This window comes from Myotis daubentonii, chromosome 16 (assembly GCF_963259705.1).
Source record: "Myotis daubentonii chromosome 16, mMyoDau2.1, whole genome shotgun sequence".
NCBI lineage: Eukaryota > Metazoa > Chordata > Mammalia > Chiroptera > Vespertilionidae > Myotis > Myotis daubentonii.
Genome location: NC_081855.1, coordinates 19518836 through 19537748, shown reverse-complemented (window position 1 = coordinate 19537748; position 18913 = coordinate 19518836). Strand labels below are relative to the sequence as shown.

At 56.4% G+C, this 18913-nt stretch overlaps 1 protein-coding gene across 2 annotated transcripts in view; it reads right to left on the bottom strand.

Annotated features, from left to right (window-relative positions):
- The window catches only part of WSCD1 (WSC domain containing 1), a 41290-nt gene extending 22908 nt beyond the window's left edge, over nt 1-18382 (bottom strand). Inside the window, exons 1-4 of one of the 2 annotated variants that reach the window (XM_059668998.1) lie at nt 18086-18382; nt 7765-8467; nt 2561-2675; nt 893-1077 (exon numbers count right to left, since the gene is read on the bottom strand). In XM_059668998.1, coding sequence (XP_059524981.1) covers nt 893-1077; nt 2561-2675; nt 7765-8191 — 727 coding nt within the window. In that variant the 5' untranslated portion in view covers nt 8192-8467; nt 18086-18382. Of the gene's footprint in view, nt 1-892; nt 1078-2560; nt 2676-7764; nt 8468-8561; nt 8653-18085 lie in introns of those variants that run through there. The other variant, XM_059668999.1, reaches the window with a different exon arrangement.
- Between the last annotated feature and the right edge of the window lie 531 nt (nt 18383-18913).

Sequence of the window (18913 nt, the reverse complement as noted above, 5' to 3'; positions counted from 1 at the left end):
CCCGTGGTCCAGAGCTGATGTTATGTTGGAGTGTTCAGGACAGGAAGATCATGTAAATCTGAACCCCCAAACTCGTACGAATGCAGGTCGTCACAGTTACAAATCGTTAGGGAGATTTTTCTTTTTGTTTGTCCCCGGAGCTCATGTCAAACAGACAAGTTTTTTTTCCATCTCCCTGGACTATATTTTAGAAACCGAACTTTTACTGATTTACACTTCAGTGGAAGTGAATCCCACGTGAGGCAGAGGTTTCCATCCAGTTCCCTATCCTGACCAGCTCAAAGCCTCCTTCTCTATTCTATGTGGACACCAGGACCTCAGCCCGCGGCCACCAAAACCAGCGACTGCCCTCTGCGGAGACCAGAGCCGCACAGCCTGTTCCCGACTCACATCACCACTGCGACTTTGATTCCCTCTGCATTTCTGGAGCAAGGGGTTCCTTACTTGCTTGCTAGTTCGGCTATGCATGTAAAATACCATTTGCTCCATTTTACCCTCCATTCCTAGGGGTTGGGTAGCTAGGAAACTTCCAGATGACCTGGTCCACCCCAGTGCTAGAAATCCAGGTCTGCCTCTGCACTTTACAAAACAGCGTGGAGCCCAGAGAGGGAAAGCGAGCTGCCAGAGGCCACACAGCACGTTTGAGACCTACCTAGGCCTTGGCCCCACGCCTCTGGATCACTTTCTCTCTCCTTCAGGTGATAAAGATGGATGTGCTTCAGCTATGAACTTAAGCAACCTTTGGCACACTCTCGCCCCGCACCCCACAGAGATGAGGCTGTCCGGGGAAGCTGAAGAGAAAGGGGGGGGGGCAGGGTTTCTTTCCAAGTGATTTGGAGGAGGGGCCAGTGGAGAGAAGGGGCAGACAGCCTAGTGGGGGCTGCACACTCACGCTTCCTGGAGCTCGGCTGCAGCTCCTCCACGCGGTACACGGAGAGCCGGCCAACACCTCCGCACGCCGAGCCCTTCTCCCCCTTGCACTCCTGCTTACACTCCTCCAGCCCCACGCTCAGCACCGGGAGCCGGTTCCCGCAGTAGCACTCTGTCCCGGCCTCCAAGCCGGCGTAGACGTAGGACCTGCGGGGAAAGTGGGCCTGGGATAAAGCTGCCCTTGGCCCAGAGCCAGGCCTGGCGTCCTAGTGGGGCCAGGATGAGGGCTGGGCTTGAAGCTGTTTTTAGGTCTGGATGAGAAGGCAGGGGCCACGGCCATCAGCGTGTGGCTGGCCTCAGGGGTCATCTGCCTGGGTTTAGGGAACAGTCTCTCCTTTGTGATAAGCTGACTGAGTCAGCCCCACTGGTTCCTCTCCTCAGCCCTGAGCTTTGTCCCCTAAGGTGCAGGTCATGATGGGTCTACAGCAGGGGTGAGCTGGTAGCTGGCTCTTGGGATGGGAGGGAAGGGGCCTAATTGGTGGCATTTGCCAATTTCTGTAGGTGATTTCAAGCTAGCGAGGGTTCCGCAATGGGCTTAGAGCATTTCTGAAATTTAACTGTCTGCCCCCGTGAGCCATGAGCTGGCTCCAGCTCACCACTGGTCCAAAGGGCCCTCCACATGTTACAAGCAGGCCCGCCACAGCCTCCCTGCCCCGGAGACCGCTCTTACCCGCCTCCACCCAGCTGCAATGCTGTCAGTAAAGAAAGAGAGAGAGAACGGAACCGATACAGCACCACACGGGAATTAACATTTTCAAACTCCCTCCTCAGCGGACCTAGGCATAAAAACCCAAATTGAAAGCCCAAACACCAGCTCCTAACCCTTGTTTGGCCCCTGCTGGCTGTGTGATGCTGAATATCCCTTACTACCTCTCAGCCCCAGTTTCCTGACTGTTAGGAGAATAGAATGAGATAGTGTCCATCTCAGTTTTAGCGCCCTTGACAGGGGCCCTGTCCTTTCCTTCTCTGGCCTCAGTTTCTCCACCTATAAAATGGGCATGATTAAGTTGTTACTTAGCAGAAGGTGGTAAGGATTTATGACACAACAAATATGAAAGAATCGGATGAGATTGAAATAAACTAAGGGTACCATCTGCTGATTCTGTTGTACGCTCACAAACACACATGCACACGCACACACATGCATGCAGAGTGGTCTGTGACCGCCTTGATGGTAGAGACCACTCCCTGGCATATGACTAGTGTCTGGTAACGACTGGGTGCGTTGGCAGCAGCAGAAAGAGTAAATCTTGTTTGAAACACAGTAGCTGTTCCTACAGAGCGGGAGGGGTCCTCAGAGAAATCTGGGGTAAAGACCTTGATTCTATTTTAAACATATAAGTAAACTGAGGCCGAGGAAAGGCAGAGGGCTCAGAGCTAAGTCACATGGCGAGTCCCTGGCTCAGCAGCATTAGAACTTGGTCCGTGGACACCAAGCCCAGGGTTCTATGCACAACCCCAGCCACCTCATCAATAAACTTTCTCTCTTCTGGACAGCTGGGCCCCGATCAATCAAGCTCGAATTAGTTCCACCCTGGATGCCACTGGCAGCCGAAGTATCCCCTCCCTCTGGGGAATGTCTCTTGACCTTATTTCCGGTGGCATCCGGGGTCCGGGGCCCCACACTTACCGCTCAGCACAGGCGTCCTGGCAGTGGGAGACGGTCATCTTTCTCAAGTCAAAAAACACAGTGCCCTTCAGCGTTCTCTCCTGGCCGTCGTCACGGAAGCAGCCAACATAGGTGCCTGCAGGCAGAGAAGCAGAGCAGAGACTCGGAGGCCCTGAGGAGGGAGGGGTCCTGATGGCAGCCCACCCTGAGCGAATGCCAAGGTCATCCCCAGCCCTTCCGGGCAAGGGTGCCTCTCAGAGAAGCCGGGGCATGAGGCTGGGGTCCCACGTCCCCGGCAGTGCTTCTGGATACTTCAACCCTGTTCCCTTCTGCCCCTTTTCTTGGTGAATGGCCCACTGGCCCCCAAGACACCCTGCCAGGACCCTGGAGTCAGTCTGAACACCACCTTCTTCCATCACAGCTCAGCAAGTCAAGTACCTCCCCTGGACCACCCCCATCCCTGCCCTTCCGGGGCTGGGAGAGGCCTCCCAGCTCCACCGATGTCCCGAGTGGCAGGTTCTGTCACCTCCCTGTCATCCAGAAGAAGGAAATTTATTCTGGAAACTCTGACTGTAGAGACTATAAACCAGATCCTGCAGATAGAGCTATTTCAAGAAAAAAAAATCTGCCGTCCCTGGTGAGAGCAAGCCCCCATCCCCGGAGGGGTGTAAGAAGCCTTGAGCGTGGAAGAGAGCTGTCCTCTGCGGGGCTCAGCAGGGCCACGGACTGCGGGGCCTGCCAGTCCAGGCATCCCCGGCACATCCCTGGAGGGAGAACATGGCTCCACAAAGAGGTGGCAGTGCTGACCTAGACATGCACATGCCAGGGAGTCTGCAACAGCCCTGCCCTGCCACCCTGAGAGGGCGGTATCTCTTCCTTTCCAGGCAATGAACCTCTTAGACTCCATCAGCACACAGGTGGCCACACCCCATGTCCACGCAGAGGCACATGCTACACCCTCCACGCAGGGCTTCCAGACCCCCAGGCCATGGAAGCTTCTCTCTCCTTTTCCATAAAGTCTCAGGACTTCTGAGACCAGAATGGACCGCTGCAGGAAGATTTCACCCAGGCCAGCGAGAATAAATTGCTCTCCTTAGCCTGCCTGCTTAGTAAAAGAACACGAATATTTCAGAAATTCCTCGTGTGTTGCTCAGCGACAAAGAAATTCTATTACAGCTTTCAACTGAACATCCCAAACACAAGCTCGGGGGTGTTGAACATTTACCACTGTTGGTGAGGAATTAACCTAAAGGTTGTAAAGACGCCCTGGCTCAAGACCCCTGAAGGCTGAGAATGGCAGGTACATGTTTCTGGGGGAGCAGGGAACAGCTTTTGGGAATGGGCTGACTTAGGTTCAAGTCCAGGCTCCACCCTTATCTGGCTGGCGACCCGTGCATATGCAGCTTCCCCGCAGGGAGCCTCAGCTTACCCATCAGTGAACTGGGGCTACAGGCCCACAGAATTCATGGGGTGCTGATAAAAATTCCACAGCACCTGGGAAGTGTCTAATGCAAGGCATGGCATGTGGTACGGTACCCACTGTCGTGGTTGTGTTTATTGTTAATGTATCATTATTAACATAAACCTTTAAAAATTACTATACTTCCCTGGAACTCAAGTTCTTCATCATTAAAATGGTGATAGCACCACGCACATATTAGGCTGTTGGAAATTAAATGAGATAACAGATGTACATCCACACAGAACAAGGCTTGACCATTAACAGACGTTCGAATAAATAACAGCTATTATTATTCTGATCCTTCACTCTAACCTGGGACCTGGTATGATGATGGATCAGTGAGTATCGGCTGAATAATCACCACATTCATAAAAGAGAGAAAGAAGTGGTTTCAAGCAGTCAGGCTCGGGTTCTTCAGAGAACAGGGAGGGGCGAACCAGTCAGCAGCTGCCCACGTCGGAACGGTCCTGCCCTCGCCCGGCTGTCCCGCTCAGCGTGTAGCAGGGGCCTGAGACGCAGATGAGGAGGAGATGAACTCTTTCTTCCGGAAAAGTAACGAATGGCTTTTCTAACTCCCTGACAGAGGCAAGAATGTGCGGAAAGGAAAGGGCTTCCGAGGGATACGCTGGGACACATTCCGAGGCGGATTTATTACTTTCGGCTGAAATGGAGGCAATGCATTATTGTCTGTGACTCCACATCTGTTCATTTGCACATCAAAATGGACATGCTGTGAGGCTATTAATGATGGCTTTGGAGATATTGGAATGTCTTTGGAAATTACTATCAATAAAAAACAAACCGGCCATGGAGAAGTTACTATTTTTCCCCTAGTAAACGTACTGACATTTTATTCCATTATGGATGTTGTCCAAGGTATAATGAAATGCTCAGTGATTGATGGAGCCTCCTGCAGCTTCCTCGGCCTGCAGGATCCCTTTTCAGGAGGATGGCAGGCTGCCCGCGCCTCAAAGAGACGCCCTCTTTGTCTGCAGTCCCAGCAGCTGTCCCAACGGCTGGACTGAGGGCTACTCTCCACCAATGAGGCCTGCCTGGTTGTGCAGGGCCCCCAGAGCGGCAGGGGGCTCCCAGAGGGTTTTCAGGCCAGTGCCCTGCCTCTTCCCTCTTTCTCTGAAGATTTCCAGCCATGTGACACCACCGCCTCACCCAGAGCACAAATTCCTCCTGAAATCTTGGGGGATATTAAAATCTTTAATAACCGATGGAGTTACTGACCATTCAACACTAGAGTTCCTGCTGTACCAGGTATTAACTCTTCACTTGCTGTTGGGCCATGGGAAGGTTTTAGGGGTCACTGGGAAGGGCAGCAGAGTGCACAGGGCACCCCAGACACTTAGGATAGTCACCATTCCAATATTTTAAGAATTGATAAGGCCATACTGGTGTATAGCGGCTGACCTAACCACAGTCCTTCAGCCTTCACTGGAGCCCCATTCTGTCACTTTTTTAAGTCACTGAAGATGACTTAAAGGGGGTACCCACTGGTTCTCCTGGACACATGCACGCGACACCCAGGGCTATAACTAGGTCACCCTGAGCCCTCCCCTCTGCTGGCCAGACACGTTGAAGTCAGGTTATAAAGAACTAGTCACTTCAGTCTAATAAGCCCAAAGCCCTTTGCACCTGCCTCCCTCATGCCCTAGTCGTGCTATGCAGTAAACATGTGGGTGCATGTCTGACTCTGTCAGCAGACCCAGATCCTGAAGTGCACTATGAATAGCATACATGGAGACCCAGACACGAATCCTCAATAAGTGCAGATTGAGAGCAATAAAGAGAGGAATTGCAGCTAATTTGCCCAAGGTCACAGAGCCCAGAACTGGCAATACCAAGAGAGGCACTCGGCTCTGCTTTCAAAACTTGTACTCTTTCTGTGGCTTCGTCTCAAGAAATCCATGTTGACCTTGTCAGTCATCGACACTTTAGTCTAAATGAGTTATACTGGTGCCACCTGCATAGGGACCCAGTCTCTGGGTGAGTTGAGGAGAGTTTATAGAAATCATACCTGCATAAAACGAGCAGCAGAATCAGTTCCTCGTTTCTCCCATGAAAGCCTTGCTGAGGAACCCCATGGTGACGGCTTTGACCCAGATGGTTTTAGAAGAAATTTCCTTCCATGCAGACGGCAATGCAGTCTTCCAGTCTACATTTTACTGAGCCACTAGGGTCATCCTCCTAAGGTGAGGGAAGCCTGGGCTCCTTTCTCTTCCCTGGCACCTTCTCATTATCCTTAGAATAAAGCCAGATTCCTAGGCCTGACCCTCACAGCCCTCCCTGACTCAGGCGCCAGACCTGAACTCAAAGCCCACACTCCAATCGCCTCACATCTTTCTGTATCCTGCTATGGAGGCTTCATTCTCCAACCACACTTTTTACAGGTAAGACAGCAATTCCCCCTGTGACTTAGGGTGCAAGACCAAATGGGGGGTGACAGAGATGCTGAGATGCTGTCGGAGCCGTCAACACCCAACAACAGCCATGACACTTTCTGGGTGCTCATCACATGCAGGCTCCGTTCCTGGGCCCACACAGGGCCTGTATAACTCAGTGCACAGAGCCCCGACCCGAAGCCAGGCTGTTCCCATGTTAGGATCTCAGCAGTGTGACTGTGGCGGACCCACCTGTGTCCCCCAGGCTGCACCTTGAGATGCATGTCCCACCCTTGTTCTGAGCCCCCACCTGCTCCGCTCCATAACACACCCTTTATTGGCTGTCTTCCCTTCCCTGGCTCACGTCTCACTCCCTAACAGTGTTCCCAGGATCACAGCCCTACTCTACCACACGCATTGGAATCCTGGTTTCAGGGTTTGCTTCTTGGAACCCAAACTAAGAGAATGACCTTGGGAGCTGACTTAACTTCTTTATGCCTCCGTTTCTTCATCTATAATACTGGAATATAACATAGAACCCATACACAGCACATTTACAGGAACATAGTGAATGACATGTGAGTTAGCTGTTTTTATTAAGTGATAACAGCTGCCAGTTACTGAATGCCGAATAAGGTACTACAGGGGGGCCTTGACTTACGAGTTTAATTCGATCCGAGACCAAGCTCATTAAGGAGCTCGTTAACTCAAATTACTCTGTCAACTCAATGCAAAAAATCGTTAGCCTGGACACTCGTAAGTCAAGGCCCCCCTGTAGGTCCTCCAGCCCAGGCGTCCTCGGCTTAGGTGTTTAATGTACATTAGAATTACCGGGGCGGGTGGCTACATGGACTGCGGCCCCTGCCCCAGAGCTCAGGATCCCCAAGTCTGGGAGAACTGGAGAATCTGCACTTGCAACAGGCTCCCCGGTGATGCTGAAGCTGCTGTTCTGGGACCCCACCTTGTGAGCCACTGCTCTACCCGATCACATTTAATCCCCACAACAACCCTGGGGCAGGCATCTCTATCTCCATCTCAGAGGGACCCGGAGAAGGTAAGGGCCATGTTCAAGGCTACCCAACAAGTTTGTGGCTAAGCCAAGATTCAAGACAAGGATGGTCTGAACCCAAAGCCTGAGCTCAAGGTGACCTGCTCACACATCCTGCCTGAGCCACGTGGAAGCCCAGCTGGTGAGGGAGCGAAACTCCAAGGGGCTTCCCATCACAGGCCCTCCCCGCGCCGTGCGAGCAGGAGGGGAGGGACAACAGGTGAAGGCCAGGGGTCTGCAGTGCCTACTCCTCAGGCCGCCCCAGGGACCAGAGAAAGAGGCCTCTGATCCAAATATGCCAGAGGAACCAGGGCTGAGCACCTACCTCGGCTGCTGGCGGCTGGCCTGGGGGCCATGGGGCCCAGGGCGGGCAGCGCCTGGGGGTCAGCCATGAAGTGGTGGAACCAGCGGCGCCGCAGCTGGCGCAGCTCCGAGTTGCGGCTCCGGAGCCAGCGGGGCCCAGGTCGGGGCCGGGCCAGGGGGCTCTGCAGCACGTCCATGCCGAGCAGCAGCTCCGGGCTGACATGGGGGTCCTGCAGGGCTCTGCTGTCCAGCAGGCCCACGCCCAGCGCCATGGCGGCCACGGGCAAGGCCTGCAGGGAGCCAGGAGCCCGGGGCCCCTGCGGCAGGGCCACTCGGGCCCGCTGCAGCAGCAGCAGGCTGCCGGTCATCAGGTAGGCGGCCGTGAGGAAGAACAGCAGGAACTGTGTTCTGCGGAGAAACTTCTGGAGTCGGAAGAAAGGTTTGGCCATGCCCCTGGGTGGCAGGGCTCCTGGCTGGAGCCTGGGCACGGCTCCTAGCGCCCGGGCGGGAGGGAGGCCGGGGCCTCCGGAGGCATCATCGCCGCATCCTGGAGCAGCGGGTGCTCTCCGGGGGCTACTGCTCCTCCTGCCCCGCTTCCGGCAGGTGCTCAGCTGGCACCATCACTCATCTCCGGCCACTGGGCCCTGGGGCTGCAGCTTCTGGCCGAGTGTCACGACCTTCGCCATCCCTGAGCTCTGCCAACCTTCACCTCCTGGCTCAGAAACCTGGAAAAGCAGAGGAAACCACGTAGGTGAAATAGGAGGGGCCACCACTCCCACTGCTCCAGGCCAGGAGCCCCTCGCTGCTGGCTCTGTTTACCAAAGGGGCTGGCTGTGCTGCAGGCACTGGAAAGAGAGCAGGGTTCAAGTCTCAGCTCTGCCACCGGCCAGCTGGGCGCCATCGAGCGAGTTACTTCACCTCCCAGGCCTCAGCTTCCTCACCTGTAAAATGGGACAACACTGTCCCCTGAGCGGCAGTGAGGATCCAGTAACGACAGCGACAGGGAAGAGGGAGAGCAGCAGCTCTGCACTGAGTCCTACTGAGCATCAGGCACTCGGCTCAACGCCTTACGTATTCTCTCATTTCATCTCCCCACCAATCCAGTGAGGTGGATCCTGTAATAGCCCCAATTACAGATGAAGGAACCGTGGCCAAAGGGGGCAAAGAAACTTTCCCAACGTTGCACAGCTGGTCAACGGGGGAGCCAAGGTTAGGAGGTACAGCTGGTCTGTACTCAGAGCCTGTGCTCTGAACTCCACAGATAGCCCAGCCACATCCAAGCGCACCCAGCCCAAGGCACGAGTATACAGCAGGTGCTCAACACAAGCATGCAACACTCCCAGGGGCACACGAGGACGGCAGGCAGTGCTATGGAAATTGCTTGGCAGAGGCTGGTCAGCTTTAACATGGGAACAGGCACCGGGGATGGGGGTGGGGGCGAGGGTGGAGAGAACTTGCACTCTTCCCAGGCTTCCTGAAGGCTACGGGCCAAAGGAACAGGACAGCCCAGGGCCCCGCACCTGCGATCGGGGGCTGGGGCACCTGATGTGGAGAAGGCAAGGGCTCCCAGGGCAGCCTCCCAGGGACCCCTCCGCTCCCCAGCATCAGCTCTCCTGCTGAGTGGTGGTTCCCACTGGCGGGCCTCTGAAGTGTGCTGCGGGGGGCGGGCGGCGGGTTCTGCAGCTGCCTGGAGCTGGGCTGCTGCGGGAGGAAGGCCCTCACACAAGGACAGGCTTGTCCCAAGAAGAAAGGCTCCGAGGAGCGTGACTAAGCCGCTGCCCGTAACTAACATGGGCCGGGACTCCCGCCAGACTAGCGGCCCCTCAATGGCTGCTCTGTGCGCTGGGAACAGGCGGCCGGGTGTGAGAGGAAAGACAATGTTTGGGCTCTGTGGCCTGGCATTCCAGGGGCGAAGATCCGGGGGAGCCGGGACCTGCATGACCCTTTCTGACTGAACGCTGATAGCTGCCAGTTCTGAGGCCTCTGGGGAGGGCAGGGCTCTGGGAGTCCAGGCGGCGGGCCCTTTAGGCTGAGTGGGGGTGACAGGCTGGGTAACCAGCCAATGAAGGTGGAATTAAACTCTGAGTCGGGAAGCCATTTCAAACCTTTATTTTCCCTCTAAGCTGGTGTGTGCCAGGCCCGCCCCAGCCAGCCTCGTCAGATTTGTAAAACCACAGAGAAAATCCGGAGAAATCCTGACTGATCTCCCCGGCTCCAGCTTCGGCCCTTCCGACCCACCTCCACAGGGCTGCCGGGGTGATCCTCTTCACGCGCAAATCTGATCACTGCACTCCCCCGCCTAAAACCCCTTTCAATAGCTCTCCATGGCTTTTGGGATAAACTCCAAGCTCCTTAGCACAACATACAAGGCCCTTTCATGATCTGGCCCATAGCTCATCTCTTGCCAGGCCCTTTCCATTGGCTTCGCCATCACGCATTCATGCACATGTGCACGCACACACGCACGCATGCACATACACACACGCCTACCACGCTCCAGCACAACTACCCAGCACATCTGTCTTGATGCCTCTGTACACAGTGCCTCTTATGTCCTTTCCCCCCCTTTGCCTAATGCAGGGGTGGGGAACCGTTTTTCAGCCAAAGGCCATTTGGATATTTATAATATTATTTTCGGGCCACACAAAATGATCAACTTAAAAATAGCCTCCTATATTTGGTCAAACATTTAATTAACCCACCCCTCATGCCTTGGCAGGGCCGGACCAAATGATTTCTTGGGCCTTATACGGCCCACAGGCCGGACGTCCCCCACCCCTGGCCCGGTGCTCCCTCCAAGGCTCAGCCCAGGTGCTACTTCCTCCGAGCAGCTTTCCCCACCCACCGCCCACCCACTGGGAGATTCCTCAGTCTCCCACAGCCCACAGCTGGCCCCTACCCCAGCACTCACATCCTGGGACGATTTTAATTGTCCAGCTACTTGTCAATCATCCTGGCAGGACTGTGATCGCCGCAAGGCTAGAGGTCCTACCCTTTTCATTTTGGTAACTCGGGCCCCCAGCGTGAGGCCCGGCAGTGCAGATGCTCGGCGATCTTTGGTTCTGGATACATTTTTTTTTAAATGAATGATGGGATAAACTGACAGGCGGATCCCGGTATCAGAAACCTGCCCCTGTGGGGTCTCTGGGCAATGACATCTCGAGTTCCACTTATCCGGGGCTGTGGGAGGTCAGCCTGAAGAGCAGAGGACACGGTGCGTGAGCACAGCGCCCGAAGGCAGCTTAGCACAGGGAGGGCTTCCAGACCACGGAGGCCGACGAGGTGCCTGAGGTTTATGCTATCCTTTCCCTGCTGTAAGTCCATGAAGACGTGTTTCCAGCTCTGCTCACAAAGGACTGCTGGTTACAAGACCAGGATTCTATCAGCAAAAATAATCCTGTAAGGTGAAACTAAAAGGGGAGAAGGAAGGACTCCCGCTAGGGAAAGAAAGGTCCTGATAAGACAGAGCAGAAATGTGGGCAGAGGGTTAACAGTTCAGAACCTGGAAGATGTGGTGTGGCTCCCACACACACTTCACATACAGGCTGTGGACACGAGCTACAAGCCGGGTGGTGTACAGTGAGTGGGCATTGTCAACGCTACAATCAGGATTCTACTGATCACACCCAAGTTCCCCAAGGCCTTCCAATGTCCTCTCTGGAGTTCCCCCTTCCCCGAGGGGCTGTCCCTGGTCTGAGGAGGGGGACACTGGGCGTGAAGGCAGGGTCGGGCAGGAGCTCAATGACCCAGGCCTGCTATAAAGCAGGATGCCAGTCCAAACTTCTAAAATCACAAAGCAATTCCCAGCCCAGAACACCTGTGTTGGGGGCCTGCATGCCCAAAGCATTAGGAACTTGCCCCTCTGCCCTAGACTTCTGCCACACTTCCCCACCAATATTATATTTGCCAATCACCCCCTCTCTGCCATGCCCACCTCTCCTTCCGGCTGGCAGCCCCTCTAGGGCACAGATCACATGGGATTTATCACCACATCCCCAGGTCCCAGGGCACAGCCAGCAAGCCAGGGTTGGCCACTGTTTGTTGAGTGGCTGAACCTGAAAGAGGCCTGGGAGTGGGCTGGGGGGTGGGATACATCTGTGCAGGCACTCACAGCCAGCCAGGAGGTCAGTCATACAGCAGCACTCGCTGACCCCTGGGGACATCCAGCCACTGCCTGAGGCACTGGCCCGGGAGCCCCTCAGCTGTGCCCACTGCCCCCCAAAGCCGGGGGCAGGGGTGGGGGGGCTCTCCAATAAAGGAACCCAGCTTGGGAAAATCATTGCCAGGGCAGAGCCTCAGGCTCCTCACCTGTTAAATGGGCGTAAATCAGCATTGTTGTGGGCTCAATCAGGTTGCTGCTTCCCACCAACCATGGCCAACACTGGTTATGAATACAAAGAGGCAAACAAGGAAACGCCGGAGGGGAGGCCTGCGGAGGCTGTGCCATGGGTGAAATCAGTACCTTCGCCTCTTCTTAGCCCCTCACCCCTGGGGTGGGCCTCCTATCCCATTCCCACCTGACGCTGGTCCCAGCTAAGATGGCTGTTAGCATCGCCTTATTTTCCCACGCCACCATTTATGAAGCACGCGCGCGCGTGTTAATACACAGGCTAGGCTGCATTGGATACTTCACCTGCGCCGTCTCCTTCACTCGATACCTCCCACCGCGGCAGATGCCCTGGTTGCCCCCATTGAGAGCCAACGTCGCTAAAGCTCAGCCAGGTGAAGTCCACTGCCCAAGGTCAGACACACCGGGGCTGGCGCTCAGACCCAGGCCACCAGCTTCAGAGCCCGCCCCGTGCCCACTAAGCGTCCTGCTCTCCCCACACCAGCTCCGGCTTCACACAGGGCAAGATTTATTCCGGAAAGAGTGAGGTGTGCCTCCCTCAGCACCTTTCTGAAAGCATGCCAGGCAGAGCTCCTGGAGGAAGTCCTGCGCACGGCGTCCCCGAGCCAAACCTCCTGGACGCTGCCAGGTGGGTCAGTGTGCCGCCTGCTGGGCCCTCCCCTCCGGAAGTCTGGGTCGTTTCCCCTAAGCCATGCTTCCCATGTGGCACCTCCCTCCTCAGAACCACACAAAATGCTTCAGGGGGACGATGGGGGGCTCCACCCTGCCTGAGGCTCAGGCCTGGTTGGGAGGGGCGCCAGGGCTGAGGACACCTCTGTCATGCCCAGTGGCCTTCTAGAGGCCGGTTGTCACCCCAGAGAAGGGCAGGGCCTGGGGGACGGAGACCTGGAGTTCCCTCAGGAATGAGAGGAGAAATGATAGGACAAAGGGGCTCCTGGGGTCTCAGGGAGGGAGCAGGAGCCTGGCTCAGGTGGGCACTCAGGCAACCTGATCCCTCTTCTGTTCCTCTGTTGTTATCTGGGTCCCGGGTAGATGCTGAACATGAAGGAGGTGGGGGGCGGGGGGGCGGGGGGGAGGGATTGGGCAGATGGCACCTGCCTCTCACCCAGGTTTGGGGCTTGAGAAACTGAGCAGGGGAGGGGTGGCAGCAGCAGGGAGAGGAGCGGGGAGGGGAGGGAAGAGAAGAGAGGAGAGCCATAAAGACAAAGGAACAGGGCCCAGCATGTTGCTCTCCAGACCGGGAGATGGGCACTCTGAGCCCCAGCCTCTATGACTGGCAGCCAGTGTGTGTGTGTGTGTGGGGGGGGGGGAGTCTCAACAAAGCCACACCAGGGATCCTCCCCTCCCTGCCTTCTCTTACCTCACCAAAGCCTGCCTCTGCCCTGCGCTGGCTCCGTGCCTGTCATCTGGACGCTCCCCTCCCAGTAGCCTAAGAAGGCGATCTTTCTAACAAGAACTAATGCTACGGCCTGCGAAGGATCCCCAGGGCCCAGGTGGCCAAGTTGAAGCTCCTCAGCCTGGCATTCAATGGCCCTTCTTGGCTCAGTCTCCCAGCCCTTCCTGTCACTATTGCTTCCGGAATGCAATCTCCCAACCAGTGTCCCCTGGCCAGCAGGAGGCGCTCTGCACCCCCTCACACATGTTCTTCCACTGGCCATGGATGTCCGTGCCCCGTCTCATGGCTCTGCAATGCACTGTGGCCACCAGTCAAGGTGGCATCAGCTCCAATGCCGCCTCTTCCATGATGCCTTCCTGATCCCTGGAACAGAGCCGCCCCCCCCACCCCCACCCCCGGCCCTGCAGAGCTAGATGGCAACGATAGATGCTCTGTGAACTGTGCCTGGTCCTACCTGGAGTCAGGACTCTGCTACTATGCCTATTCCTCCTCCCCGCCTGTGAGTCCCTTGCGGACATAGTCAGTGCCTCTGCCCACCTCTGAGTGGAACACAGGACAGGCTCCCAGGAAACCTGTGCCCACTGGCCACCCTCCAATGCTCCGGGCCATGCTGCCCTCACCCTGGGCTTCCACGCCTCTGGTCTTGGAGACTCAGAAAGAGAGCGAAGGACCCATCTATAATAATAAAAGCATAATATGCTAGTTAGACTGGACGTCCTTCCGGACGACCTTCCGGACAAAGCGGGGCTGCGAGGGAAGCCCAGGTCCTGGGTGCCTGCCAGCGGCCGGAGGGAAGCCTGGGCCCCAGGTGGCTGCCAGCAGCTGGAGGGAAACCCGGGCCCCGGGTGCCAGAGGGAAGCCGGTGCCGGCAAGATGGGGAAGGAAGGCCTACTCTTGCACAAATTTTGTGCATCGGGCTTCTAGTCTATATATACAAAAGCCTAAGAGACCATTTCACCATCCAACCGTTCAACCGGTAGCTATGATGCGCACTGACCACCAGGGGGCAGACGCTCAATGCACAGGCATGGAAACATGGAACAGACTGATGAATTTCAGAGGGAAGGGCGGGAAGAGATTAACCAAAAATCTTATATGATACTAAAGGACCAGTGCACAAATTCGTGCACCAATGGAGTCCCTCAGCTTGGCCTGTGGGGATCACCAAAACCAATAGTCTGACAACCCCCGAGAGGTCCTGGATTGCAAGAGGGTGCAGGCCAGACTGAGGGACCCCACCGGTGCACAAATCCATGCACTGAGCCTCTAGTTAAATATAAACCTGCTGGCCCTTGGGTGGGATATGGTCTGGGAAATGGGAATGGAGTGGGGGTTTCCTAACTTTGAAGAGACAAATCTTTGGTATATGTGCTGCCAGAGTGAGCACAAAGAGGCAAATCTTTGAACTTCTGAACTTTTGAAGAAAGCTGAAAAGTAAGAAATGTAGCTAAAAAAGTTATAAAACATAACAGTAAGGTGGAAACTCCAGTCAATGCAAAAGCGAGGGGATCCTCCATCAAACCTAGTGCTGAAGTTCATATAAATAAGAATAAATTTTTCTATGCTACATTAGAGACTGCAAGGTAGTCAGGCTCACACACTATCAATTGTGTTGAATGAACAGATCAACAAACCAAACGAATGAGTGATCGCTCCATAAACTTGTGAAGTCAAAATCATTATCATCCCCATTTTATACTTGCAGAGTTTGAGACAGAAAGAGAGCCAGTTAATGTGGGCAAAGATAAGTAGCTATTGCTCCAAGTTTTCTGATTTTAAATCTGTAGTTTCATCTACCATAGCACATGGCCTTCACTTGTTCAACACCAGAGATGTAGGTTCTTCCAGGCACCTAGGGGCGAGGGCTGCAAAGAAAGACAGAATACCACTGCGGGGGCTGGTGTGTTCCCTTTTTAGTTAATTGATCTGGAGTCCAACCCACTCCTGAAACAGCCAAGCACAATGTCTTCTGGGCTACCTCTGGGTCACCTCTTTCACAGAACCCTATTTTGTTCATTTGTTCATATGTTTCTCCTTCTCAGTGGTGCCCTTCTGCGAGTTGCCTAGATCCCATTGAGCGATCAGGACAAATCTGGGCAAGTGAGTGACGTATCCACCCAAAGTCAGCCTGGCCCTTCTCTGGCGCTCTGCCTGCTGTGCCCACAGGCACTGGGACGAGGGGCCCAGGCTATAGGAGGAGACTCAAGACACCTTTTCTATCATCAGAACCCTCCCTCTCGCCCCCCTCCTGCCAAGACAGCCACCCTCTGGTTTCCAGCAGCAAGAGAAGAGAAGCAAAGTAGAAGGGAGAGACCTCAACAGCCACCCATCGGTGCCCTGCATTTTAAAGCTTACAAAATTAATCGAATCCATTCTTTCCTCCACTTCTCACATCCACACTGGGAGGCAGAGTTCCTCCCTAACTACGTTCTCCAAAAGTGGCACATTTCTGATAATTATCATCTGATAATATGTCAACATGGATTATTAGAGCCACGAGGAGGGATTAGAAGAAACAGTGTGTAAACAAGACATGGAGCCCCACAGAGAAGGGAGTCAAAGGCCAGGTTCATGCATTCACTCCCCAGATGAACGGGCCTGCCTCTAGCCAAGCTCTGCCCCTGCTGGCGGGTTTGATTATCATGCATATCTAACAGGTAAAGACCCTGAAGGCCTAAACACTGAGCTGACCCAAAGCCCTTGGCCTTGACCTCAGTGTAGCGTCCCGAGGGAGAGTCAGGGAATGGGTCTCACCAAGAGTGACCGGGATCTGAGCCAGATGGGAGCACAAGCCGGGAGTGTCTACAAAGAGAAGCACCCATTCCCCCGAGGCCCTGCTCGGACAGGATTCCATCTGGCCTGGAGGCTCGGTGCAGCCTGAAGACTCTACAGGGAACCAGCTCTGACACTTACTCCCCAAATGCTGGGCCTTACCTGACTCGGCTGGAGGCTCAGGCTTCAGCAGCTGACCAACTGGTGGCCCGGAATACCCACTTCTGCCTGGTTAGGCAGACAGGAGGGAAGGGACAGGGGTCTGGCCTTATGCCTAATCCAGGCTTCTCTTCACTTCCAGCCAGATAGGCTGCAGGCCACAGAACAGCACCCCACAGGCTCCAACGCCCACTAAACCCTCCCCCCCACCACCACTGGGATAATCCCTCTTCCTTCCAGAGGAGCTGTGGGAACGGTTCCGCTGAGCACAGGAGGATGCAGCAGCAGGTGAGGACCCCGGCATCCTCCTGGGGAAGGTGAGCTGCCAGCTCAGCCCACCAGCCCGCCGCCCAGCTCACCAAGCTCCTTTAGCAAGGGGGCTTGGGAGAGACCAACATACCCTCCCACAAACCAGCACCACTGCTCCTCCTTGTAGAACCCCTGGTCTGTGGTGGCCCAGCAGGGCACCTCCTCCACGGGACTCCCGAGGGCCAAGCTAAGTGTGTATGAGGTAGTGAGAGGCATAATTGAGAGACACCTCCCCCTGGCCCTCTCTCCAGCCCCTACAAGCACCAGGTAGGGCTGCCACAGACAGGGCAGGGCCCGCCAGCTTTCCACCTCCTCTGTTCTACTCCCCACTGGCCCTCACTTTCTGAACTCTATGGCCTAGCAATGCGGAGGAGAAAAGGCCCATCTCCTCATCACAACCATGGCATGGAGTCCCAAGCTGGGACAGCCCATGTGCCTCCATAAACCGCATGCTGTTTCAGCGACAAGAGGGAATCTAATGTTGTTAGAAAAGTAGTGGAGTTCCGAGCCTGTCCATCTTGGGAGCAGCGGGGGGACCGGCTAGTGTAGGCAGCAGCTGGATCCCAGGGCAGGACTAAGGGGGTGGGGGGTGATTGGAACCCTTACACGCATCCTCCCCAGGACGTAGCAGGCTCAGCAAAGCAGCAGAAGTCCCCGCTCTGCGCTGCCTCCTCGGGCGAGCCGGCAGGGAACAGGCATTATCGGAGGGCGCAGATGCTCAGGAAAAGACAACCCCCAGGTTACCCAGAGGCAGGGTACTCCTGGAGGCGTCTCGATACAAAAGAAAAACGCAATTAGCAGCCACCAGGCGTGAGTTTCTGTCCACGCCTGTGAAGACGCAAAGCTCTGCTTGGGGTAGATACCGGGACAAAATAGATATACATCTTGCTTTAGCTTCTGCCTCTGCTCAAGTTCCCCAAGCTGGAGCAAACCCTCTGCTGACCGGAAGCCTGGCTTGGTAGCAGAACCAGAGGGAGCTGCCGCTGGGTGAACTGTCTCCTCCTAGGAGAGGCGGTGCGCACCCCAAAGCGTGTCCTCGCTCCCCTCCCGGTACCAGATCCGCGGCTCATCGGGGAAACGGAGTGTCTCAGTAAACCAAGAGGGGGATGAGCTTGAGCAACTGCCTTGCGCCCCCGCCCCCGCCCCAGCCCCTCATTCCGGGGCGCTCCCCGCCATGCGCACACTCACACTCGCTGCCCCGCAAAGGCGCCCCGCCAGCGCGCCCGGAAGCCGGGGCAGGTGCAGTCCCACCGCGTCCCCAGCCGCGTCTACACAAACTTGTTCGCCGGCCGGACCAGGAGAACCCTGCCCGCAGCCCGCGCGGGTGTCCTGGCCGGGCACCCGGGGGACAGGACTCACCCGCGATCGCGGCCGGCTGGGGCGCCCGCTCCGGCGGCCACGCGCGCGCCTCCCTGGGGCGGCGAGCCCGCAGCCCCGCAGTGCCCGAGCCCAGCGCCCCGGCGCCCGCACGCCCCCGGGCTGTCCGGGGTCCGCGGCGAGCGGCCTGACGCGGCCGGGCACTGGGCGCCGCTGCCGGGCTCGCCCGGGCTGCGGACGGACCTCTGCGCGGAGCCCGGCGGCAGAGCCAGCGGGCGCCGAGCGGGCGGCGGGCGGGCGGCGGGCTAGCGGGCACCGGCTCTGCACATGCTCACTCGCGCGGCCGGGGGACAGCGGCCGGCCGCCGCCGGGTCCTAGAGGCGCCCGCGCCGCCGCCCTCTGGCCGCCCGTGGGAGGGGTCTCGGCTTGCGGGGGCTGGAGACCCACACCTGCCCTGGCCCGCCAGACCGAACCACTGCGGGCCCCGTACCCAGCAAGGACGCTGACACCCAGTCCCGTACACATACCAACATGCGCACACAGCCCCACTCGCTGTGATACACACACCGGGAGAATGCATGGCGCTCACACCCAGACACACTGACACACAAGCACACTGGGCACCGCCGCACCGGGGAGCGCGTGGCCACACTCGGATACAAACACACAGGGCAGATGCACACTGCCTGATACAAACACGCCGAACCACTGCTCCACAGACCTCTCACACACCGAGCACTGTCCCACACGCTCAGAAACAGCCGGGGACACTGTGACAGGCACACATGCACACTGCCACACGGTTGGTAGCACTCTGATGCCAACACACAGCCAGACACACTTGGATCACTGTCCCGTGCAGAGCTGGAC